At 46.8% G+C, this 26,126-nt stretch overlaps 1 protein-coding gene across 2 annotated transcripts in view; it reads right to left on the reverse strand.

The window, feature by feature from the left end:
- Positions 1-105: 105 nt before the first annotated feature.
- The window catches only part of CHTF18 (chromosome transmission fidelity factor 18), a 42,581-nt gene continuing 16,560 nt past the window's right edge, over positions 106-26,126 (reverse strand). Inside the window, exons 8-22 of one of the 2 annotated variants that reach the window (XM_081965794.1) lie at positions 25,106-25,318; positions 24,230-24,327; positions 23,178-23,301; positions 21,718-21,854; positions 21,288-21,381; positions 20,299-20,397; positions 19,759-19,889; positions 18,166-18,334; positions 16,815-17,039; positions 15,992-16,141; positions 4,165-4,295; positions 3,392-3,518; positions 2,594-2,728; positions 1,520-1,577; positions 106-369 (exon numbers count right to left, since the gene is read on the reverse strand). In XM_081965794.1, coding sequence (XP_081821920.1) covers positions 230-369; positions 1,520-1,577; positions 2,594-2,728; positions 3,392-3,518; positions 4,165-4,295; positions 15,992-16,141; positions 16,815-17,039; positions 18,166-18,334; positions 19,759-19,889; positions 20,299-20,397; positions 21,288-21,381; positions 21,718-21,854; positions 23,178-23,301; positions 24,230-24,327; positions 25,106-25,318 — 2,031 coding nt within the window. In that variant the 3' untranslated portion in view covers positions 106-229. The remainder of the gene's footprint in view (positions 370-1,519; positions 1,578-2,593; positions 2,729-3,391; positions 3,519-4,164; positions 4,296-15,991; positions 16,142-16,814; positions 17,040-18,165; positions 18,335-19,758; positions 19,890-20,298; positions 20,398-21,287; positions 21,382-21,717; positions 21,855-23,177; positions 23,302-24,229; positions 24,328-25,105; positions 25,319-26,126) is intronic. The other variant, XM_081965795.1, reaches the window with a different exon arrangement.

The following is a 26,126-nucleotide window of genomic DNA, read 5'->3' on the forward strand; positions in this document are numbered from 1 at the left end:
TTAGATATAAACATACATTTTATAAGCATTTTCATTTTTTTTTGTATTTCAGGAAATAGTTTTGCAGTAAAAAACTGCATGAGTGTAATAAGTTTATAAATGAAATAAAGCAATACTAAGCATGCCTTTATTTACTCCAAAATAGGATTTTATACCAAAAAATACATTAAAAAGTCCTCCTTTTGCCTGATTTTTCATGCCCTTATTTTATTTTTAATTTTTTTAATTGCTAGAGCAAATCTTTAATATAAATGCTTCTCCGAACTGCATTGGAAACACCTTCATTAAACCGGAACCAAACATCACTTTGCCCAACAGCTTTTCCAATTTGCTTTTCTACTGTATTTTTCTCAGGTACTTGATCAGCTTCTAGGAAGAAAAAAGAAAAGAAAAAAAATTGTATTGTAAGGGCTTTGGTGATCATAAAGTCAAAATGGATACTAGAACCACACAACTAAATTTTTCTCCCTTCTTTACATGACTTTCTTATAAACAAGAGGTGGTTGATTAGGCCTGCCTTAAATTGAGAACCAGAGAATGGCCCAGGCTGGTTAAAGAAGGCAGCTCTAACCATGATCAGGGATCAAGGTTTGCAGCCTGATGATTTCCTTGTCCTTGGATTCTTCAACTTGTTCTACCTGAAGAGGAGATTAAGGTCATTTTTTCAGCTCTGGAGGGGAACAATAGCAAAAATAGCCCTAATTTACTAGTTTGATAAGACAAGTTGAAGAACCCAAGGACAAGGAATCATCAAGCTGCAAGCCTTGATCACCAATCGTAGTTAGAGCTGCCTTCTTTAACCAGCCTGAGCCATTCTCTGGTTCGCAGTTCAAGGCAGACCTGATCAAGGCAGAAAATCAAAGATATTTTTATATCATGTCCCTCACTGGGGTGCATTCGTCACAATAAAAAAATCACAAGTAAAAACTGCAGAAAAACATTCAAGCCCATATAACCACAATATATTTATAGTCACTGTAAGTTTAAGAACCCCTAACTTAATGAGCTGAAGGGGCTTGCCAGCTTTTCATTGTTTTGGTCAGCACTTTATTAAGAATTTTAAAAGATTAAAGAAAACATCATGGAGGGGATTCAGGAAATGCTACTTTATGGTTGCAGGGGATATTATTGACTGCTGAAATCTCATCCACAACATTTGCTGTCCCCCCTTTTGGAGACCTCGGGGACCAGGTGGGCTTTCTGTTTTCCTGGGGCTGAGCAATCCTTTCACTTGAGGCCAAAGCTCAAAACAACCACAATTGCTGTGCTGAGTGAATGCTACTATGGCCAACCAAGGAAGCTAGGGAGGACTGGCTCTCTCCCATCATTCTCCGTAGGCTTTCATAACAGAGAGCGAGAGAGTATCACACCCTGTTTTCCCTGCAGAGGACAACAACTCCTCTTCCCCATGAGGGCTATCTCCTTGAAGAGACATTTAAATCCAGTCTGACGGGGGAGCTGAACTACTTTAGCCCACCCTTTCCCCAGACAGGATGTTTCCCTTAGGCCCCAATCTTACCTGGTGAAGGGGCTGCCTTTTTCTTGAGGATGACCTGGCCAAAGAAGTCTCTTTCTGGCTGGAAGGAGAGGGAAACAGAGATCGTCAGCAACTACTCTTCCCTCCCCCTCAAAAGGTTTACTCTTCTCAAAGAGCAGCACAACAACAACAGGCTGCAGCTATTTCACAATCTCTGCCAGAACCTGGATGTCCACCAGCCCACCAGCCCCCCCCCCCCCCCCGGGGCATAAAGGAGCCTGATTTGGCACCTTCTTTACTGAATTTCTCTCTATATTTTTCAACAATAAAACGAAATGGGAAATTAACAGGGTACAAGGCTAAATTCAACTTTAGCTTCATGATCTCCATTCCCAAATACCCCCGAGACTCCGTCTAGGCCCCACTGTTGTTTCTAGGCAAAATGGGTGGCTTTAAGCTGATGCCTTGTTGGGAAATGTGCCATGCTGCCCAGAAACCCAAAAGCCCCTCAGGGGCCCCTCAAGGGCTGGAACAAACCCTTCCTCCTTCTTGGGTGAATCAGGGGTTATGACTGGTTCCTTACTTTATGGCCTTCATTTTGTCAGAACTGGTTGACCAACTGGCAAAATGGCCACTGATCTCTACAAGTAACACCTTTGCAAACTTGGATCTCTCCATTCTCCTCAGGGCTACCATGTCAACACTTCCGAACTTGTCCTAAGCCTGTGGATACATCCTTGGCATGGCCAGGTTTTCTGAGAACTATGTCAGTTCTGAGAACAATCTATATCAGCAACTTTGCTAGTCTGAGTGGATGAAAAATCACCAATAAAAAAAAAACTATACTAGTTTTTAGGGGGGCTGAAGTCATGTTTCTCATTTGCAATTTGTAATTTTTCATGAACCAGTTTCCTTACTTCGTGGATGTTCTGACAGCTCAGCAACTCCAGCTGCCTAGCAATTGTATTCCAGAATCTTTAACCCTGCAGCTCATATGGATTCTCAGCGTTGGCTTTCTTTTAGGCACAATTTGCCTCACGAGGCCATACATGCTTTCCCCCAAACTCTGCAATACTGCACCATCCTGCCCCTCTAGCTCTTATACATGGTTATCACCTTTTCCTCAACTGTCGCTCTCTTCACAATTTGGTCAAGACTTTGCTCGTGGTTCCTGATCCTAGATTTACGCCACTCTCCACCTGTCCCCGTTTCACGGTTGGTTTCTGTGGGGGGTGACCTGGCCTCTAATGCCTGAGGGAGAGCAGAGAAACATTGGGGTGTTTAGGAGGGAGAAGAATGAAACAAGGGGGAAATTACATCGGTTTTACCAGAGCTGTATGCATTCTTGAACTGTTAGACTTAAAATTTGCTTAAAATTTAAATGTTTATGATCAATTCCAAAATGCCCCCATTGTGTATTTTCTCCAAATTGTTTATTTTTTAAAAAGAGCAGATTAAAAGTATTTGTCTCTTTTAATGCATCACAGATCACTTTGGAGCTACACTTGGGAGTTAGTGGCAGGTTTAAGAAATGGGATGGGCAAAAAAAAAGATCCCCGTGCTTCCCCCCCCCCCCCCCATCCCCAAGAAACACGGGGATGTTTCTTCTCAGAAGCCCTCAGGATATTTGTATCATAATGAATAATAATTCCATGGTGGGGAAAGTGGGGTGGTGACGGGCAGGGGCAGCCAACTGCTTTGGACTCGCTGTTTGCAAATGAGGCAATAAAACGAGAGCTTGGCTCTTCTGAATTGCCACCAAAGGCTGGCCACCTAGCACAGGCATCTCACACTTTGAGATCCGGTCTAAAGGTGCGTTTGTAAGGCGAGCATGGCGACCTGCTAACTCCTCAGAACAGGCCACCAAGCCAGCCAGCCAGCGGTGCCCGGGGGCTTCCCAAGCGGAGGCAATACCTGGCGAGGGGCCTCCATCTGCCTCATCTTCTCCACTTGGATCTCTCGCGCAATGAGCTGCTTGGCCTGGTAAGTCAACGGTTTCCGAAACGGGAGATCAGGAAACCTACAAACCTCTTCCACATTCCTGGGGTTTGCAACCGAGGCAGCAGTATTATTGTAAAAGGAAACAAGACCCAAAGTATTAACAAGCAAACCACCCCTTTCACACCCACACTTTTACTTGAATACAATTTGGCATTTGGGTCACAACAAGGTTTTGTAAACCCTACTGAAATAGGAATTGCAAGAGCTGGAAATACACCCAAACCTACACAATAAGGTCATCAGAGCCCTTCCTGCCCATATCCAGGAATCTTTGGGTTAATCCCCATGTATGTGAAATATTCCAGGGTGGGGCAACCGTGCAGCTGAACTGATAGAACAGACCCTCCAACTATGTCACGTTTGAACAGAGCCTTTATAAAACTTTAGAAAACTAGAGGGATTTCTCCGCAGGGTTGGTTTTCCATTCACCCTGAAACATCCTCAGGAAGCCTAGGGAAGTAGGACTCAACCGTCCCATTCGCTAGCTTGAAATACCATTGGTATCTCTGAACATGAAGCCTTTGATCAGCCGGTTCTTCTGCCCAGCAGCAACACCGCTGGCATGTCTGATTTTTATAAGGGACCCAGCACTGCAGGCTACTCTTGCATCAGATGTTGCATTTCCAGCGAGAACAATTGTGAAACCATGCAAAAATTACCTGCTTACCTGAAAAGGTAGTACTTACGGGTCAAGCTTATAGATGTACTGGCCTTCTGGAGTCCGCTCTTGATGGTAGGTAAGATTGTATGTCAGCATAATATTGATCAGCTGTGACAGCTGCTCCTTTTCCTTCTGACTGTACAGCTGTGTGTTCACCTAAGGAGGTTAGAAGAATGAATCATTCCAAACTCCGTCTTTATTTGGCATTTTTCTTCTCCCACCATCCAGCTTCCGAGGGACTTGCAAACAGGAGACAGAGAACTACATCCCTTTTCCTCCATCTCTCTCGAGTAACATTTGGGGAGAGTTGTCCTCGATCTGGAGATAATGTAGAGGTTCCTACATGCCTTCATCCAATCCTGTTTGAAAGCCGCTCTAGTTAATTACCATGTCTTAAGGACATCAAAAGGGATTTGCTCGATCAGGCCAAAGCTCAAATTAGCCCAGTGTTTTGATTTTCACAGCAAGGAAACCATGCTGCTGGGATGCTTGCAAGCAGGAGACAGAGGAGGCCAGGCCTCATCCATGGCTATTCTCCAAAACGGGCATTTGGAGGGATGTGGAGATATCACGGAGTCTTCAGTACCAACAGGTTTTACCAGATCTTTCCTTCACTAAAGGCATCAAATTAATGGTCAATACTACAACTTATACAGAACGAATAATCATGAGGTTATGATTATTAGGTTACTGATTTATAATTATTTTTCATACCATATTAAAATTTGATTTTAAAAAATAGGAGTGTTCTGGAATTCAACAGATAGCAATTACTAATTATTTATAAATAACAAGAAAAAAGTCAAGGAAACAGTCAGTCCACTAAAGAGAGAAGATGGCAAGGAAGTAACAGGCAGCAGATAGAAAGCAGAGCTACGTAACTTGTTATTTGCATCGGTCTTCACACAAAAAGAAACCATAGCCCAACCTACCAAAAACATAACTGTAAAAGACGGACTAGAAATAAAAATTAAAATAAGAAAGAAAATGGTAAGGGAACACCTGTCTGGCCTTGATGGATATAAATGACCGTTGTACTTACTTGAACGGTTGTTCTCGGTGCGCTGCGTGAGAATCCAAAGGAATGGTTAATTTCGGTCTGTTTGCCTAGAGACTGAATTGAAGAAGTTTGGCCACGCCTCCTTTTTCACTCGGCTGGTCAGTTTTTCAATGGAAGGCATGGCCGTTTTGAGATATGAAAGCACATGGAATGCCCTCCCAACTTGAAACCCGCTAGCTGCCCTTGACCCTGGGCTGACTTGTGTATGGGTGGGGTTGGATTCTTACACAGCGCATCGAGAACGACCGTTCAGGTAAGTACAACGGTCATTCTCCAGTACGCTGCTTAGAGAATCCAAAGGAATGGGATATGCCTAAGCATGCTGAGATAAGGATGGGTAGAAGACTGGTCCAGGGATCCGGTGTCCGAGTGAACCGACTGCAAAACCCGGCATCTGAAGGCCGCTTCGTTTGAAGCATAGCTGTCTAACTTGTAGTGCGAGTCCTTCGGGAGAGGGTTGCGGCTAACAAATAAAATTATTATTATTATATTATTATTATTAGTGCCTGATGAAGGGTGATGGAGATGACCACGTCGCCGCCCTACAAATTTCCTCGACAGAGGCTTGAGTGGCCCAGGCCGTAGTCGTGGCTGCGCTGTGCGTTGAGTGGGCAATGATGTATTGGGACGGTGGGCGGCCCTGTACCTCATAGACCTTGGCGATGCAGGCCTTCAGCCATCTTCCAATCGTGGTGGATGACACTTTCTGGCCCATGGAGCCTGGAAGGAAGGCTACAAAGAGCACCTCTGATAGCTGGAAAGCCGCTTGATGTAGCATTGAAGAGCTCGTCGCACGTCGAGGTGATGCCATTTCCGCTCACGGGGATGTGACAGACGGGGGCAAAAGTCAGGTAATACCAACTCCTGGGCCCGATGGAACCAGGAGTTGATTTTTATGAGGAAGGAAGGATCAAGACGCAGGATCACCCTGTTTGGGTGGAAAATACAGAGGTTGCTGCGTACTGACAGGGCTGCCAGCTCTGAGATCCTCCGAGCTGAGGTTATCGCCACAAGAAAGGCTACTTTCAGAGACAGCAGGCGTAGACTAATGGAACAGATTGGTTCAAATGGTGCAGATGTTAGGGCTTCAAGTACAACTGAAAGCTCCCACGACAGGTAGCGATGAACCGTTGGAGATCTGAGGTTGGCAGCTCCTCTCAGAAAGTCTGAATTCTGGGATGGTGTGTTAGTGAATGACCCGCGCCTACGTGGAACACTGTGGCAAGCACAGTCGTCTGTCTTCATAGGGTATTAGGGGCCAGCCCCTTGTTCAGGCCGTCCTGGAGGTATTCTAGGGAGGGAGTGAAGCCAATCTCGGGGCAATCCCTAAGAGACGGCACCACCTACAGAAGGCTGACCACGTCGCGTTGTACACCCGCGTAGTGGATGGTCGTCTGGCTGCCTGGATGGTACACTCAGAAAAGTTGTCTCATCTCAGTATGTCCTCTCAATGGTCAAACGGCCAATTGGAGCCACTGAGGGTCCGGGTGTAGGAGGGCCTCTTTGGGTGAGAACTATCCTGTTGTCCGGGATCCTCCAGGGCGATGGACAGACTGGTCAGATCGGCGAACCAGGTTTTGTGGGGCCAGGTGGTGCCACCACCACCATCTCCGCCTGTTCCGTCAAGATCTTGCAAATTACCCTCGGGATGAGCGGCAGGGGCGGAAACGCATATAGCAGGTCCTGTGGTCATGGGCACCAGAGGGCGTCGATTCCTTCTGCCACAGGAGAACGGAATCGGCTGAAGAAACGAGACAGGTGGGTGTTGGTAGAGGACGCAAAGAGGTCCAGTATCGGCATGCCGAACCTGTGAGCCATTTCCTGGAACAAATCCGGGTGAAGCCTCCATTCCGCCTGATCCACAGTCTCGTGACTCAGCCAATCCACCTGTATGTTTGCTGAGCCAGAAATGTGATCCACCATGATGGATAACAAATGCGACTCCGCCCAGAGGCACAAGCAGGCTCTTGGAATGCGTGCCCCCCTGGCAGTTGATGTGTGCTTTGGCGGCCACGGTGTCCATAAGGATTAACAAGTGCCGCCCCGCCACTATGTCTCTGAACTCTTGGAGGGTCAGGTGAATGGCCTGAAGCTCCAGCCAGTTGATGTTGTTCGTGATGTTGATGTGGCTCCAACGTCCCTGGGCTACCCGCGCTTGAGTGTGAGTACCTCAACCGTATAAGCTGGCATCGGTCGTGATTGTGATCCAATCCGGCTCTCTGAACAGACAATCCTTCAGCAAGGCAGAGGAGTTCCACCAATAGAGCGACCGGACCACCTTGGAGGACAGACTCACTGTGATGTCTGGGACGCCCCCTGCCTCCTCTGATGTGGGAGGAGAAACCATTGGAGATGGCGTGCATGGAGTCGGGCCCATGGAACGATCCCTATGCACAAGATCAACTTCCCGAGGAAGGTGTATAGCAATGATAGATATACTGACCTCCGTACCCGGGCCACCAGGTTTGAATGCTGGAGCAACAGTCGGGTGACAGGAACACCTGACATTGAACAGTGTCTATTAGCGCCCTGAGATGTATCAAGGACGTGGCTGGAATAATTGACTTTTGTCCATATTTACCATGAAGCCGTGGAGCTGCAGTGACTGAATTGTCGCTCAAAGATCCCAATGTGCCTGCTCTGGAGATGCGGACTGTATCAGGAGATTGTCGAGATAAGCTTGAAGTCTGATGGGGCGGGATTTGAGGTGGGCCATCACCGCAGCCAACAGCTTGGTAAATGTCTTTGGGGCCGACGAAAGCCCAAATGGCAGGGCGCGATATTGGAAATGGCGCCCTGCGTATGAGAATCAAAGGAACTTCTGGTGTGAATGACGAATGGGCATGTGAAGGTATGCCCCCTTGATGTCTACTGATGTTAGGTAGTCTCCCTGGTGAATGCAGCCCAAGATGGTTTGCAACGACTGCATTTTGAAACGTTTGTACGCCAGGTACACGTTCAGCCTCTTGAGATCTAGTATCACCCTCCACCCTCCCCGAGTTGTTGGGCTCTAAAAACAGGATGGAGTAGAACCCCCTCTGTTCCTGGCTGGCTGGGACCGGTTTGATGGCGGAAATGTCCAACAGGTGCTGAATCTCGGCATCCATGAGAGCCCTCATGAGCCTGCACCTTGCAATTGTGCACCTGACGAATCTTCTTGGGAGAGTGGAAAGAAACTCTAGAGTGAGACTGATCCGCACGGTTTGAAGAACCTAAGCGTCCGAGGTTGACTGTTCCCATTGGTGAATGAAGTGTTTGAGGCGTCCACTAATGGGAATACCAACCAGGGAGTCAGCAGTACTGGCAGAAAGGACGATAACCAGTTCCTTGGTTTCCCTGACAGGATTGGGGCTGTTGCTGCTGGGGCTGTTGTTGTTATCTAGATCTGTCTCTAAACCCAGATCTGTCTTGGGTTCTATCAGGGCCCTTATAGTAGGATCTGGGGTCCAGCTGACCCCGAGTCCCCCTGAAAGGGCTGCCTATGGAAGTAAGGTTGAGCCCTACGATCTGCTCAACATTGGACTGAAGGAAGAACCTTTTTCTTACCCTGGTTCTCAATGAGAATGGGATCCAGGGCCTTACCAAAGAGCTTCCCCCCTATAAAGGGAGAAGAAGCTAAATGCCATTTTGAATGCAGATCAGCTTGCTAATGGCAAAGCCAAAGCAACCGGAGGGAAGTGACAGTAGTGGCCATAGCCCTGGAGGCAAACTTGGCTGCGGCCAATGTGGCATCAGCTGAGAATTCTAAGGCCGCCACCAGTTTGTTTACATCCTGGTGGAGGCGGACTTCCTCAGGGGCCAATCTAGCCTGCAATTGTCTGAGCCATACTAGCAATGTCCTATTGAAAAAGGACGCAGCTGTGGCTGTCCTAATTGCCCATGAGACCACCTTTTGTGTTTTGCGGAACGTCTGTTCCGCCTTGCGGTCCTCAGATTTCAGGCCCTCAGAAGTGTCTGAGGGGACAATGGCGGGGGAAGTCAAGGCTGCTACGGGCGGATCCAAGATGGTAACTGGAGGAGCCCCTCCAGGTCCGGTCCCGGACGAAATAGACCTTTGTCATTGTTACTAGGTGGGGGAATCGCCGCTGGCCTCTGGATGACATCTAAAAACAATTTAGGTGAGGGTATGACCTCTTATTCTTGCACCGGTTCCGTGAACAGGCATTCCGTGGAATCAAGGCCCAAGGAGGGTTCTACTGGGGTTCCCCTGTTGCCCATATTAGCTGTGACTCTGGCCTTAAAAAGTAAGACTTAAATAGAGCAGGCCTGAATAAGCCGCTGGGAAGAGGAGTGTCCTGGGGGCCACCTTCATCATCAGATAACTCTTGATCCCCCTGTTCTTCATTGCCCAAAAGTGAATCCTCGCTATGGGTGGATGGTAAAGGAGAAGAAGGGGGATCCCTAACGGGCCCAGAGGTAGACCTAGAGGGAGGTCTAGTGCCCTTAGATCGTCTGCGGAGCTCAGAATCCACCCCTTGGGAATGGCTGCAGAAATGAGGTCTCTGAATTCCCTGGGAAGGCTCTTGATTTGCCCATCCTCCCCGCGGAGACCTGCAGCAGTGAGGGTAAAGGTTGCCTCAGGAGGGGCACGCCTTGCCTCTGGGGAGGATTGCCTAGCTTGGGGATTTGGGGCCACACTCAGATCAGAGGTGCTTGAGAGGATCTCGGATGTAGGCCGAAAGACCCTGCACATGGATACAGTCTGGAGACCAATCCCTGGCCGTGCAGGAGGAAGACCCTTGGAGGGGCAAGCGGGGTAATCCCTCCAACAACAATGATGGCAGCAGGGGAGAAGATGCCCCCCGAGGTTTTTGCGTCTGGGTGACCTGTTTACTGGGCGTCCGGAGCTTGATCTTATCGGCAGCCGCCAATCTTGATTTAGCCCGGGATTTACTAGTCGCAGCTCTGGTGCAAGCCCTCCCTGTCCTGGGCAATGTGGAAGCCTCTAATGGGGGACTCCCGGGGGAGATGCCATCCCGGGAGGTTGGGCCGGTGGATTGTTCTGTCATAATAATAATCCCAAGTGGCACGGCTGGGGAGAATGGAACAGGCAAACCTGACTGAGTCCCCAGCAAATCTAGCACTCAAGAGGCAGACGTGGAATACCACAAGTGACTTCACAGAAGATCGGAGCCGCTAGCACTGAGCAAAATCGCAATCGCGCTTCTGATCAGCTCTCCGACTCGCTCGCAATGAGTAAAAGGCAACCAAAATGGCCAACGCAATAGAGCAGCTCGTTTGGCGCCAAAGTAAATAGCCAAGGACATGCGCAGAAGAACAGACTCTTGGTGCCAGCATACAACGGCCAGAACGTAAATCTGCCAATGGCGGCACTAGACGGTTCTCTGAAAAGTCTGCGCCCACGGAATTCAAACAAGCAGCAAGAGGATGGCGGACCACGCCTCCGAGCATGCCACCGCGGAACACAAGAACGGAGCACTGATCTCACTGCCGTACCACCAGTACACATAGTAAGGGCTGGCCCAAAACGGACCGCTGTGCCCACCATAAGTTCACCTCCTCAGGGGGAAAAGACAGCAGCGGTTCTAACTGGCGTTCTGGGGAAACCAGCACGCTTCCTGAAATAAAAAACCTGTGGAAGGAAACAAACGAACTAACAAACAAACAAGAGAATACCTGCAATAGAAAATCCAAAGGAATAGAGTAAATAGCAGGAATGAATGCGATTGCGTCTCGTTAGGCAGACTGAATTGAAAAACTGACCAGCCGAGTGAAAAAGGCGTGGCCAAGCTTCTTCAATTCAGTCTCTAGGCAAGCAGACCAAAATTAACCCATTTCTTTGGATTCTCTAAGCAGCGCACTGGAGAATCACCGGAACCTGATGGGTTACACCCCAGAGTTCTGAAGGAGCTGGCAGATGTCATTTCAGAACCATTGTATGATATCTTTAAAAAAACTCCTCTGGCCGGAAGAGTGCAGTTTTTTACGAAGATGCAGCTGATCTGAGAGATGGAAATAAGGTAAGTCCTGGAACATTGAAGTGAAGGTAAGTAGCCCCAGACCCTGCACCGAAGAGCCACAATGGTGGGGTTGGATTCTCACCTGATCACCTTAGCCTTATGCAAAATAGATTTGAACAATGAGGGTTTAAACAACCCCGCAAAGGCAGGTTTGTCTGGAACCAGCCCTTCGTCTTCCGACAGGTCAGGTTCCATCAGATCCTCCTCCTCCCAGACAGAGCTAGCGCTAGCCACTGAGGAAGGAGACAAAGCATGTCCACATGCTCTGGACTTGCTTTTGTGTCCCTTGGAAGATCTGTTGTCACGTTCCTGCATCTCCTGGGCGATGCCCTGGGAGATCGCTGTGGCAATTACCTCCCGCATCTCTGCTGATAAGAATGGGCCCTGGTCTTCCGCTGGGCAGGTCCCCGCCCTGGTGGCAGTGGAAGAAGATAGGGTCCTATGGAGCACTGGAGGAGAAGGGGAAAGAGAATCCCTATCCTCTCTGACATCTCAGCCAAAAAGGTCAGCCCCCTCCGCAAGGTAAGGAGAATGGTCCCCAAAGGATCTATCCGAAATACCCAGGGAGACAAGCCTTGAAGATCTCCCCTGCAGGAAGACAAAGGGGGTTCAGATGGATCAGGTCCCTGGCTCCCTGGGGACTCAGGTGGATCAGCTCGATGAACCTGAGCTACAGCCATAGTCTGCCTTTGGGCCCTGCTAGGTTGATGATTTGGGGCCCTCTGGTGCCTGGAGGTCTTCCTATCCAGGCCTGCAGCCACCTGCCTGGTATAAGGATGCTGTCTTAAGAGCTTCCCTCGCAGCACAGCCTTCCTTCCTGGTGCAGGGCCTATCCTGCACTGAAGTGGGGCCTGCAGGTTCTGGAGCTTCCATGATGGCCTCCTCTTCCATTGCTGCCCAAAGTGGCAGCCGAAACCCTCAAAGGTGAAAGGTGGCCCAAGATGTTGGGGGGAAGGAGGGAGATGGCAGCCGCACTCACCACCACATCAAAGGACAGTTGTGCCATTCGGTCACAACGCTGCCTGAAGAGGGCTGGAACAAGTCTGGTGTGTCACAGGCAGGCACATAGCACATGGAGGGTGGCAGCAGCCAAGGTCTCCGAAAGCCGCTCTTGATCCGAGGCCTCTGCCGGCGATCCGGATCGAGGCAATCAGACGCCACTCTCAGAGATGTTCGGCTGCTAAAAGGCCCGGGAATTAGTCAAACAAAATGGCTGCTGGAAGTGTGGCAAAATGGCAGTGCCCAGTAGAACACGCGGCACTGCCAAGGACCTCCAAAATGCCCAGGGAGACATGCGTTATGGCCGCAGGGCTTCCCAGCGCCCGGCAGAAAACTCACTGTGCAGTCTGGAACCTTGCCACAGGTCGCGCTGAAGCCGGATGGGTCGCCGAAGCCTCGGACGAGTCCGCCGGTGAAGAGAAACAGCCCAGGCGTGAGGCCCAGCTCCAGACAAGGCATAAGGCCTTTGGGGGCTGAAAACTAGCAGCTCGAACCACAGACATAAAAACAACCTACCAATCAACTAAAACACTAGGTACAAAAGGAATAAAATTAAAACACTTTAAGATAGTAACACTATAGGAAAAGAGGGAAAAAAACCTCCCAAATTAAATAGCTATAGTAAAATTGTCCTGATGGGCTGGACTGAAAAACTGAGGATACAGGAAGCCAAGAGGCTTGGCCAAGAATTTTAATCCAGTCCTTGGGCAGTGTGACAGAATTTAACCCATGCTTGGACACTCCAAGCAGTGCACAGGAAAATGAGCGGGTGAAGGAGGATCCAGCGGTGCTGACAAGGCCCTGGTTGAGATAAGCGACCTGGAGGCTTGTCCCCTGTGCTGTAATGCACTATCAACCCCCTGGGAAATTGCTGCTGAGATGAGGTCATGAATCTCCTAAGGAGTTGACCCCCTTCAAGGCAGAGTCCTGCCGCAGTGGGGGTGAAGGTGGTCTCCGGTGTCATACGCCTGGTAACAGTCTTGGAGGCCGGAACCACCTCTGAGAGGTGGGGTGGGGAAGCAGGCCCCAACCCAACCTCCTCCACTAACAGCCCTTGGAGAATGACGATATCAGGTGACCATCCCTGTATGTCCAGAGCTGGGGGTGAACTGGGCCGAGAATGAGAGGATAGAGTCTTTAAAACTAAAACCGGAGGGGAGCGACTGGCCTGTGCCCTCCTAGAGGCCTTCTGCCATCCCTTGGCCTCTCTATAGCCAATAGTAGCAGCTGCCCAAGCCACCGATCCGCTTGTTCGGGATCTGGTAGTAGTGCCCCTGGTGGTAAGGCCTACCTAACCTGGCATTGGTATCCCCCGATGTGGGCCGAGGTCTAAGGGAAGCCTCCGCCCGAGTGCTGCTGCCCGAGATAGAATGATCAGCCATCCTAGGGAATACTAGCTACTACCAAGAATCTAGGACCAGGCCCAATTGAGATGGCGTGGAAGCGAGCGGGAGGAACCCTGAGCAACAGGGAGCCTGGCTCTGAGTCAACGGTGCTGTTCTGGAAACACGGAGTATACTGCAGGGCCCACTCCAATCTCTTCACAAATTCCAGCCCAAATTGTTATCACAGATATTAGTTGGAAACTACTGTGAAGAGCTCTGGAAAAAAATTACCCCACTGTTCAGTCGATCAGCACAATGTGAACAACAGCACAGCCACTTCCTGGCACCGAAATTAACTGCCGTTGCTCCTTCCAGCATTCAAAATGGTGGGCGCTCCTCCTGACTTTCAAAATAGCAGATGCTGTAAGAGATCGTCTAAAATGGCGCCTGCCAATAACTCAAAAAGGCGTGAACAATCTTCCTCCACAATCACTCAACTTCAATTTGCAAATCATGCCATTTCATTATTTTTTCAAGCTTTTTTTCTTCAATTCGTGCATCACCTGGTATTGCAATATCAATGAAACACACTTCATTTCCATAATAATGATGTCAGATTTGCTGTGGGCCAGATGTCTGTCTGTTTGGATCTGAAAGTTCCACAGGATCTTGACCTGTTCATTTTCAAGAACTTTGTCAACTTGGTGTTCCCAGTAATTTTTGCTGCATTCAACCCCAACTTTCTGGCAAAGCTTCCAGTGTATGATTGGAAGGAGGGAGTCAATGGCTCCCAGCAGCAGCGGCTGAGAGTGATCTGGCTGAAGCACAGCTTCTGCAGGACAGCCCTGAGGCTTCACTTGGGAAAGCATACAGGTTAATGATGAACAGAAAGCATCTGGTTAATGATGAACTGCCTTCTGTATCTGATCCGAGAACACATACGATAGTGATGGCTAACCTTTTTGTCGTCACGTGCCGAAAGCGTGTGGGCACCCATAATCCAATATGCGCGCCTCACCCCCTGCGTGTGTGTGTGTGTGATCCCCACGCATGCGTGCGTCCTTCCCGCATGCACCCTCCCCCCGTGTATTCACGGCAGAGACCTGGAAACCAGCTGGTCAGAGGGGGACACACATGCATGCGTGGTGAAGCTGAGAGAGGGCTCTGCGTGCCACCTGTGCCATAGGGCAAAGGCAATAGCAGAGGAGGTTAGCCAGATTGCTCATGAGGAGGCAGCCTTGTCCCTCTTGATGGGCTGCACCAGAAGCTGGCTATTTAGCACAGCAGACAGATGGAGACAAGACTTGGAACAATGTGTTCATTTCCTAGTTGTGTTTCCTGGTTGTCATGATTCCTGCCTTGCTATGAATTCATTCCGTTTTGGTATCAATTTGATTTTGGATTGTGCCTTGTGAACTCTGGACTTTTCTTGCCTGTGAATCCTCTTGTGTTGTGGATTTAATTTTGCCTGGTGGATTTGCCTTGCTTGGGAAACTTTTGCTCTGTGGACTAGCATTGGTCTGCTTTTGGCTGGACTTCATTGGGTTTTTGTGAAGGGAATTGCTGAGCAATACCAAGACTAAGAAACCCACTAAACCACCATTACATTTGTGTGTAAGTAGGACAGCATGGTGTCATCAATTCTTGTTTCTCCAAAATAATCCACCTCAACAAAGAACGCTGGATCAAAAGTCAGTGACTGGCTTATATTTTCAAACACCACCAAATGGGGGAAAGAAATTGTTTGGTTTTGGTTTCTTACATGCAGACTTCAAAAACAGTTAACTCGTGGCTTAGACCAGCCTCTGAAGCTTGCCAAAAATAGGCCACACCACGCCAGGTTGCCAGGCAGAGCTCACTCAGAATCACAGCATCTTCCAGCACTGATAGATATATGTAACTGTTCAACAGTTGGAAGACTTCAGGGAATACATTACCAATTTTTCTTGAGATTAGCATGGCTAGAAAAGAAGATGTTGCTAACATATTTGGGGGCTATAGCAATGTCGATCTTTGGACAGGTCTTAAGCTAGAGAATAATTGGCAAGGCAGGCTGGCACAAAACTGCCTTTCTTGGTGAGCCGCTCTTCATTCTTGCTTCAGCTGGCATCGTTTATCATCACTTGCCAGAATGCATTGTGAATGCATTCGTGTGTGTGTGCGTGCGCTTGCGCCTTTGAGTCATTGACTCCTGGTAACTGCCTGGACAGGCCCCTGCAGTTATCCTGGCAAGATCTCAGAAGTGTTTTGCCATTGTCTGCTGAGAGAAGCTGGCCCAGGATCTCCCAGCTGGCTCTGTGCCTAGGGCAGGATTACACCTCCACAAACTGGCTCTTGTTCATGCCTTACAAAAGAGATCAAAGCAGGGACTATGTCTTTTGACCTAAGGATTTGGATCTTATTGTCTCTCTCTAGCCACTGTGTGGCTTGTTCAGCCAGTCCTGTCCTATGAAAACCTTCCCATCCCCAGGAAAAAGTTTTTCTTACCGGTCTCAGTTTTGGTGAAATAATCTCCAAGAGGAGACAAAGGGCTTCGATGGTGAAAGATTGAGGTCTGACACGACTGCGTGAGTTGGGCGCAATTCCAGAAATCATGGAATCTACCAGGTGATGCATCTGGGTCAGTTTTGATAGAGCCTGAATGAGAAAAAGAACAGGAAACATTGGCAGGCAGGCAAAGTTCCAAAGAGATTTCATCACCATCATGCAGAATATTGGCAAACAGTGCCATTTCTCCCAAAAGGCCGCGAAGGGTTGGTTGGCTGTCAAAGCCTCCCTAAGGAGCTGCCTTCTACAGATAGCCTTGAGGAAAAATGCAACATCTGTTTGGAAAATGTGAACTTAGTTCAGAAAAACAGATAGGTGTGAGAAAGAAAGTCAAGATTACCCCACCCTGACTGTCTTTGGTATAAAAGAGAAAGAAGGAAAACTGTTGGAAGGCTTTCACGATTATTATAATAAAATGAGGTTCTAATCTCTCTTGTGATATTTGTTTCTTTCCCATTCTATCTCGAAGACAGTTGACAGTAGATCTTGCATTTAGGAGTTTTCTGCAGTTTTTTCTCTCAGACCTAAACTGAACTTGAGACTGTCTGAATTTGCATGCAAAAGTGCGATTTTTATCCCTAAACTATGATTCTTCATCTCCATAAGAGGCATATGAACTTTGAAACACGTACTTCAGAAGCCAAAGAGAGGGAAGGGCAGTTCTCCACTTCATGATCATCGGGGGATTTTGTGAATCATGATGCAAAACTCACTTTTTTGTTTTTTCCTAGCCAGTCCCTGACGGTTTTCTCTCCATTCATACCTCATGTTGGCTGTGTGGATATGTCAGTCTGGGAATACTGGAAGCAGCAAAGAGCACGTGGAAAGAAACTGGGAGGAAGGGCAAGTATCTCATCAGCTGAAAGCTCTGGCTGCACAGGATTGCCTTGCCCAGCAGATCAGAGAAGCCAAGCCACTCCAAGGCCAAGCAGACCGAGTCCAAGCTGGAATCCTTCACCTTCATATTGAGGAAATTGTCGTACAAGCCCTGCAAGAAATGGGGCCAGGGTGAAGCCAGCCACAACACAAAGTCCGAGACTAGACCAGACCGTTGTGTAGATGGGATCTAGGACAATTAAACAGGGGAACATGGCTGCACCCACTCCACCGCAGGGTCCCCCCACAGCCAACCCATCGCATTTATTCTCGGCTGCCCCCTGCCAGAGCCCCTTTCCCGCCAATGGCCTGCCGGCACTCCAACGCAACCACCTCCTGGGTGATTTGCCTAGGGATCCTTGTCCCCGGCCAGGCCATAGCACAGGACAAGTCACGGTGCATCCTCGGTTTGCTCTCAAGGAAGAGACATGATAAACGTGAAGGGCCCCGCTCGGAAAAGGGACTCTCAACCCAACAGCTTCCCCAGCCAAGCACATTCTCTGTAATTGCAGTGAAAATAAATATGTTGCAATCCCAAAAACCCTCTTTAAAAGAAATATGTTTTCTTGTAATAAGCACCTAATCCTAACCTGTCGTGCCATTATTCTCCTAGTCAATACGTTTTCTTTGATCTTATTAGGATGATGTTTCTAACGGATTCCAGTATCTGCAAGAGTTGAATTTGGTACTGTAAGAGCTTTTTTTGCGTCTTCTCATAAAAGCAACTTACTTGAGCTTCACCCATGAAGCATCTGTTGCCAATTCAAGGGAGTATCACCTCTGATAGAAAATGGAGCAGGAGACACCCTCACCCCTGGCTGAACTGGAAGAGCAGCTGGTCAACTAACAGGAGAAGGGTTTTGCATGGACTGAATTCAACAGACCTTTCAAGATCTGGGGAAACCACAGAAGAACTGCATTTATTGGTTGACTTTGCCTTTAGCCACAGAGCCCTGAAAAATAAAAGGGCCCAACTTTTCCAAGATCACCACATTTAGTAGGGTTGGAAATCTCGCTCTAGGATACCAGCCACTGAAAAGTATAATTTTGGGGTGGTGTAAAGAGAACGGGTCGTGTTATTTCATGCTTTTTTATTTTTGTAAAAATCTTTTTTCTCTCTCTCCCTCCCTCCCTCCCTCCGAGTCAACAGAACTCTTTCAGCAACCAAACACAATTGGTGAGATGGGGAGACAGGTTTGAACTGAGGAAATGAACTTAAACTAAATACTGGTAGGTACCTGGCTAAGCTTTTCATATTCCCCTGAAGAAACACTAAGGTGCAAAATGCGATGGAACTGCTGCGTGGAGGAACTGATGGCCGTCTGACCTGCGCCTCTGCCAAAGTCATCATCAGCTCCACTAAGAAGAAGGCTGGCTGGAAGGGAAGGGTCTGTTCCTAAGTTCTTCCTTGGCAAGAAAGAGAAAGCAATAAGAACAAAGATTGGTTTCTGTGGGAGGAGCAAAGAAAAGACAGTAAATGACATTTCTAGGTTATTTAAGTTAAGGAACAGATAAAGGGCAGTCAATATCTTAAATAACGAATCTTAGTAAAGTGGAGAAGCTGGAGGAGAAACCCCAAAGTCTGTCCTCTGGGTAATAAATGTTTAAATACAGAATTATCTGCTCCCCAAGCCTGGTAGCTGTGGCATGTTAATGTCTGGCACCTCAATAGAAAAATGCTCTCACTGCACACAGAAGAAAGAGCAGGGCAAGAGTCTTGGCTTGAAGGACGCAGATCCAATTATCCAGTGACAGAACAAACAACCTCCTTAATCATTTATGTCTCATTTAAAGCCAAGTTGTATCTAGTTTTCTTCAAATACCGCAATAAAGTGCATTCAATGTCATGATGTATATTTTGCTATTTTCCCTGCCAAAACAAAGTGTTTCAAGGGCCTAAAGTCCCTCTGCACAAATGAGGATACCAGATGAATTCCTGTGCAATTTAATTTATTGCAGCAGGCAAGCTGTCAACTTGTAAAGCCTTTCCATGACTATTATCAAGTTGACATAAAAAAGAGAGAAAAGGGAGGAGAATGCCATGCATACCTTTGGCCAGAGCCAGGTCTCATATTTCTACAGCTAGCGTGTGAAATGGGCACGTTCATAGCCTACTGCAGCACCTTGTTGGTGGATGTAATTTATGACACAGACAGAAGGGAGGGGTAAAGTTCAGATGCCATAAAGCAAAAATCAGTTTTGGCTCCGCAGAAGAACATGCCAAAATGTTGATCCTAATAAATGAATGGATTTCTTTTGAACGTTGTCTCAAGGCTCATAAATTAATCAGGTCAGCTTTTGGAAACTTCACACAAGCAGTTACCCTGTGCCATGCTGATTTAGCCACTTTTGTTTTAAAACATCTTGAGATCTGTCTTGGACAGCTCTGGATACAAAGTTGAAAAATTTCAGCAAAACCTGTTCCACGGACCTCAGAAACAATGATTAAGAAAGAATTTCCAAGTATTAAAAATTAAAGGATTTTTCAGAGAATCAAGATTAAAAAAGCCAGTTTTGCAATACAGCTTACTAAAAACTGGACGCATGACTGGGTTTGCTTTGATCCATATGAATAATGGAGGTTCTTATTTGTTCCCCAGCAGTAAAGGATGATTTATATTATGCATCTTCCTACACTTACTCCAATTACCATCCTGGCAAGATAGGTTGAGCTGCAAGAGCACAACTGGCTCAGGGCCACTTCATTGAGGTTGTAGGGGTGAAGAGGGTCTTTTTGGTCTCCAGGTCAAACTTCTTAAGTAGCACACAATGGTTGCAATTGGTCTCCTCCTGTCTCAGTTGAGTGAGACACAAGAGCAATTCTTTCTCACCTCCGCACTTTGGGCAGCTGGAAGATCTCCTGCCAGATGGAAAACAGCCCTTTGTTCCGGTCCTTTAAGCCAACTGTTGCAGCCTGAACTGTCCTCACATTCAGCTCTTTCTTCCCTCGGCTATACAGGAACTTGAATAAGAGGAGACTGGGTCACATGGGGTGAAATGGAGAAGGGAAGGGAAGTGTCAAGATTCTGATCATGACCAGCTTAGCTCAGAAAGAATCTGAGCGAGCAAAAGACACCAGGTTCATCTGTCTGAGAATCTTTCACCAAACAGGCAAACTTCTACTCCTTATGGAGATGCAGCAATGTTTGAGTTCGGCACCCGTCTTTTAGAGCTGCATATCTGGTTCTCAAGCAGCACATTTTTATAGTGGCCCAACAGTATCACGGCAGTGAAGTGTTTATGCATAACCTTTTAAATAAGAAGATATGAGCATGGTGATGAAATAATAATAGAGCATTTGTATGGCATTAAATCTCTGCTTTCAACTTACAAGATGGGGAAAAACGGAATCTGCCAATAATGTAACTAACCTGCAAAGTGTTAATACAAGAGCGAATGTCATTGTCGGTCTTCTCACACAATGTTGTGAGTGCCCCAATATCAGCTTTCATGCCCTGTAGGATGGCAATCTGAAAGGCATAAGGATGGGCAGCATTAGGCTGCTGCACAGATGGCCTTGCATACACAAAATGCATTAGCAACATTTTTTTATTACCATAATTAGCATACGAATAAGTAATTAGCAAAATCCTGACTATTGCTTGGAGCAAAAAACTTTTAGGCCAGTATTGTTTCTATCTAGCTTTTGAACGTTAAGAGTAACAGATAAGTCAATCTTCTAAAATGGGAGAGCCATCAATGAGATGACCCTTCTGATATTACTGGCCACAGAAGGATCAGAGGAACTTCCTTCCACAGGATTAAACAAGCAAGTAGGAACCAGGTATATTCTGCAACTTGCAGAGACTAGGCGGCTTGCAGGCTAAAAGGGAAAATAATTGAATCCATTATTTCCACACTTTTCTGTACTGGTAGTCCCAGACTTACAGCCATTCATTCAGTGATTCTTCAAAGTTACAATCGCACTGAAAAAGTGACTTATGGCCATTTTTCGCACTTATGGCTGTTGCAGCATCCCCATGGTCACAGATGCTTGACAACTGGTTCATGTTTATGATGGCTGCAGCGTCCCAGAGTCATGTGATGGCTTTTTATGACATGACAAACAAGGTCAGTGGGGAAGCCAGATTCACTAAACGATGTTACTAATCTAACATTTGCAATAATTCACTTAACTGTGGCAAGAAAGGTTAAAAAAATGGAGCAAAACTGACTTAAGAACAATCTCATATAGCAACAGAAATGTTGAGCTCAATGGTGGTCAAAGACTACCGGTTCTGTCTGGGGCAAAGACCAAGCAGGTCTATCTTTTGATGCTAACTCATACAATATTCTTACTGCAGAGAAAACCATCACAAAAAAGGAAATAAAAAACCATGGGGGGGTTGGGTGTGCTTGCCTCATGCAGCCTCTGGACCAGCCTAGACTGCAGAGTGGAAGGAAAGTGGAGAAGAAAAGCTTGCTGCTTCAGAAGCCGCAAAGCAGGAACGTATCTGAAAAACAGAAGGAAAAAATATGCACAAAGATGGAAAGATATGAAAACATCCAGAACGGAGGAATGGCTGGTGACAATAACAGTATTTGACAAATGGTAAAAATGACTTTTTGATTAAGGAAAGGACATTTGGGACTAGAAAACCCCTTATGGCCTTTCTGCTGAAAACTGAAAAAATGAACTGGTTATTTAAGATTTGATGATTAGAAAGGATAAAATATGGGAAGAAGGAAATTATGATGTAATGTTAAAGAGGAAGAACAGATGATAAATTTATCTGTTGTAAAGGTGTGCGTGCTCTCACATAGACTCTCCCAAACACAATCTCTCTTACTGGTCATTGCAAATGCAGATGATTGGCCGTAGAAGAAGCCCCCGTTGTCTTTTGCTCTTTGCCCCACTTGATCGGTCTTCAGATTCTGCCATCCCAGCTTTCTGGTTGATTATGCTTAACAGCACATTGATAGATGCCTGAAAAGAGAAAAAGGGCCAAAATAATTGCAGGGATAGCACAGGGGGCCAGAAAACTCTGGGAAGAGTCATCCTGAATCAATCTAGTTGAACTCTACATCACTAACCAATCATAGCACAAGCAAGAAGAAGGTAGAGCTAAAGCTCCCGAGAGGATATCCTACGCCCCTGGACAGGGAGACTGTTTCATCTGCCATAGTTTCTACCCATAAAATCATAGGACAAAAGGACCTTGGGGGTCTTTTCTTTAAGACCTCCAGTGATGGAGCACCCACAACTCCAGAAGGCAACCATCAATGGCTGTGTCTTCCACTCAGTCCCATGACAGCAGGTTGGTCTCCGCATTCCATTGTCACCAAAATTCACCATGTTTTTGGCCTGTTCCAGCAGAAAATGCCAATTCAAATGAATAGGTTTGCTTAACCCTGCAAATGCTCTATAGCCAGTCCTCATTTAGTGACTACTTCTGTTTGCAACTATTTGCAAGCATGACAGTAATAAACATACCCTTGTTTATTTTCTGGGTAGGTCTTATTTTTGGGATAGGGCTTATATTACGAGCATCCCGAAAAATCATACTAGAGCTTATTTTCCAGTTGGCTTTTACTTTCGGGGAAACTCGGTAGTAAAAAGGATTTCTGATATACTTATGGCCACATTTCTGTGCCGAACAACAACACATGCCTGGGTGGGAGCATTGCTACATAAGAACTTTATGTAAACGAGACAGCAGCAACCAGCAATCTTCAGTGTCTCTCAGTCGTGGGGTTTGCTTAGCGACCATTGGAACCAATTGCAGTTGCCAAACAAGGACAGAGTATACGCCGTTTGAACACTGGAACACAATGTCTCTTGTTCCGTGTGTAGAATACTCAAAACCATTTCATCCTAGCAAACAAGGGAAGGAAAATGGAAAACCCCAGGTGGGCCACATCCTAAGCAGGAGAACAAATGCATCCATATGGAGAATAAAGCCCCTCCTTTAAAAAGGATTCTTTTAAAAAAGATTCACAGAAATCCTAAGATGGAGGAAGCGACTGAGAAGAGCTAGATGTGTTCATCCTTGAGAGGAGAACGTGGAAGGACCAAAATTATTCAAAGGGACTCACAGAGAAGGTCAAGCTCTCTCACATCATTAGGGTTGACTCAGCCTTCCGTCCTTCCAAGGTCGGTAAAATGAGGGCCCAACTGTTGCAGGCAAGAAAGAGGCTGACTCTGTGAACCTCCTAGAGAGGGCTGTAAAGCTCTGTGAAGCGGTATATAAGTGCTATTAATTGCAGAATACAGAAGAACTGTATGATAAATCAGCCAAGATTCCCTTACCATTGGAGCACCGTCTATCTCATCAATGACCAAGCAGTTGGGCTTCTCATTGGCCCCCAGCACCGATTTCATCTGAGTGGCAGCCTCAATTTGCGTTTGGAAGATATCTGGGCTACGGTCATCACTGAAATAAACATTCTGGGTTAAAGATAGTGAAGGAAGCTGCCGCAACCTCAGGAAGGGCTTCGTATAGCGGTTGCTTCACAAAGAGCCGGACCGGAGGCGCCTTGTAAGCAGCAGGAGTAAGAAAACATTTGAGCACAGGGTGCAAGGAGTTCAGGGCAGCAAGCACAGCTGCAGATGGGATGGCTGCAGTTTTGCGCCTGGTCCTGGGGCAGCGCAGCTGTGGCTTCGACCACAGTGCTTGGGTGGGGTAGTTTTCCCCGTTATGTGAAAATCCTCCTAAGGGAAGCAATGCTGTGTTCCCTACTCTTCGGGTCTATGTCAGCCGAATCTCCAGAGTCTGGTTTACAGCTTGCTTGCCCTCAGCTGTCATAGAAATAGGGAGGTTTGCACCCATCAACTGAGTGGAGTTGTTTGGGCTTTTCCAAGGCTAGCCATCCTGGGCCTCTGGAGGCACACAGCATCTGCTGAAGAGGTTTTCCCATAAGATCATATTGGATGCTGATTGGTCTTTCTCGGCTGGACCCTGGGGGGGAGGGGTTTGGGGTGACTTTCAATGTGTAACTTTCAAGCCAATTTTCCCCAGATCTTGCCTTGCTTTTGCTGCTCTCAGTTCATTGTTAGTAAAAGTACCTCTTCTCTTAATCCATGAAGTCGGGGTTTTTCTTTCTTAGGATTTGAATGGAGGCAGACCTGACAGGGTCTATTTATCAACCTCAAAAGAGGAGAGCAGGTGCTCGCATGGACACCTGGCAATGCCTGTGCACAGTTAAATCAGAGATCAATACATCACAGAAAGAAACAGAAGCCTGAGTTTGACTGGAGCTCAGGTGTTTAGGTTGCTTTATATATTAAGCGTGTTCCAGCACTCACCACTGCCCAGCGGTTCTGTCTGACTTCATTAAGGCTGAAAAAAAGGAACGACTTACCTGGCATTCATTTCCACCACGTTATATCCAGCATGCTTTGCAATGATGTGAGCCAGAGTAGTCTTCCCCAGGCCAGGTGGTCCACAAAGGAGAGCAATCTACAAGCAGAACAAAAGTGATTTAGCCATTTCAAAGGGTCTCAGAAACTCAATGCTGCTTAGCGTGGTGTAAAAAAAATCAATAGTACGGAGGGGAAAGGATTGAATAAAGAAGCCTTTATAGCCCTCGATGCCCAGGGGCATTATTCATATAGGCAGAAGGCGCAAGACGCAGAAATACATCTGCAACAGGTGTGAATGTTGATACCATGTACCCTAAACTATCAGCTATTAATTTTTAGGGGGAAAAGTTTGTGGGACAATTTAAAATTTCCTAAAGAACAAATGGGTTGGCAGAAGGCAAAAAAAGCAAAAAGTGATGAGATGACAATGGAGAAGAATCTTTAATCTTATGTCAAGGTAGAAAAAAAGAAAGCAGCATCCACCAGCAGTACCAAATCTCATTGGCACCCAAATATTAAGGGCCCTGCAGTCCCTTCTTTTCTTATCCAGGAAGGGGATGAAGCCGTTCCCAAAGATTTTCTGCCTGGCTTGGAGGCTAAGACAGATGCAAAATGAAAGTGGAGGAGCAGCAGTAAAATGTGCCAATAAGACAAAACTAGATGTGCAAGCTTCCGTTTGTTGTGTATCTGAAAAACCCCCACTGGATCTGGAATTCAGATCTAACTTTTGCTGTGAGTTTACCGCTTCTTGGCAACTTTCAGCTTGCAAGACAGGAATTCTTGTCAAGAACAGATAAGCTTAAAACGATCTGACTAACCTGAAGTGCAAAGGTGATGCTTTCAGCTGCGTCTTTGCCAGTGACTAGCTTCCTCACCTTGCATTTTGGTCGATTGTGCTGATCCAGTTCAGACTCCAAGACCTCCTCTGTCACCTGTGCTTTGGTCTTCCACCTGGTTCCCTGGTCCCTGGAAGGCTTGAAAGGAGGGTGGGTCCCGGAGTGCAGTGGGCCCTTCCTGCAGGGTTTCTCCTTCCCAAACACCAGCACATCCCACAGCTTCAGCCACTTCAGGAGGCACCGATTTGTGTACTGAAGTCAAAGGTGATGAAGGTGAAGTGGATGATACACAAATTACATCACAACTCGGACCAAATTATTCAAACAGGTGAATGTGACAGACCTTGTTTTGGTGGCTGCAAGTGGCCTGGAACCTTTTTACTCTTTCTACACTCAAAGGAATATTGAAAAAAATACATGTGACTTGTCCATCTTTCTGCCAGCAGGACAGTTCTCCAAAAACAGATCAGAAAGATTTTAGCCCATGAGGTAAAAGGAAGATACCAACTAGGACATGTATGCTGCCTGCAGTGTGCTTCTCAAGACAGAGATACACATGACAGAGGAACAGCCCGGAAGTCTACACTTATGCACATGCACAAGACATTACTGTTACCCAGGAAAAACAAAAACAGCCTTCCAGTCATCACTGCTAGTGAAAGTCCTGGAAGGAAACGATAGGCTAGGCCTATCTCATTTAAATTTGATGTCTGATTCAAAATTATCTGCTTTCACAACTAGAATATAATCTGGTTCACCTGTGACATTGCAATCAGCAGTGTTTTCTTTGCTTTGGGAGCTCCTCAAAGCTCTGAAGAAACAATTTCCTACTGAAGCAAATTACATTGTCCATTTAAATTTTTCTTCCGGTTCTGAATGTACATTGTCTACATTAGTGATTCTCTCCCTGGGAAATTTCAGCTCCCAGAATTCGCAACAGTGGCCATGCCAGTTACACTCACATTCCTGGAAACTAAATGGGAGAATGTTGGTCTAAACATTTAATAACTGCAAGAAATTTAAGCAGGAGGAAGAGAAATGGTGATGAGGAAACACCTCC

Source organism: Natrix helvetica (assembly GCF_964273705.1).
Source record: "Natrix helvetica genome assembly, chromosome: 13".
NCBI lineage: Eukaryota > Metazoa > Chordata > Lepidosauria > Squamata > Natricidae > Natrix > Natrix helvetica.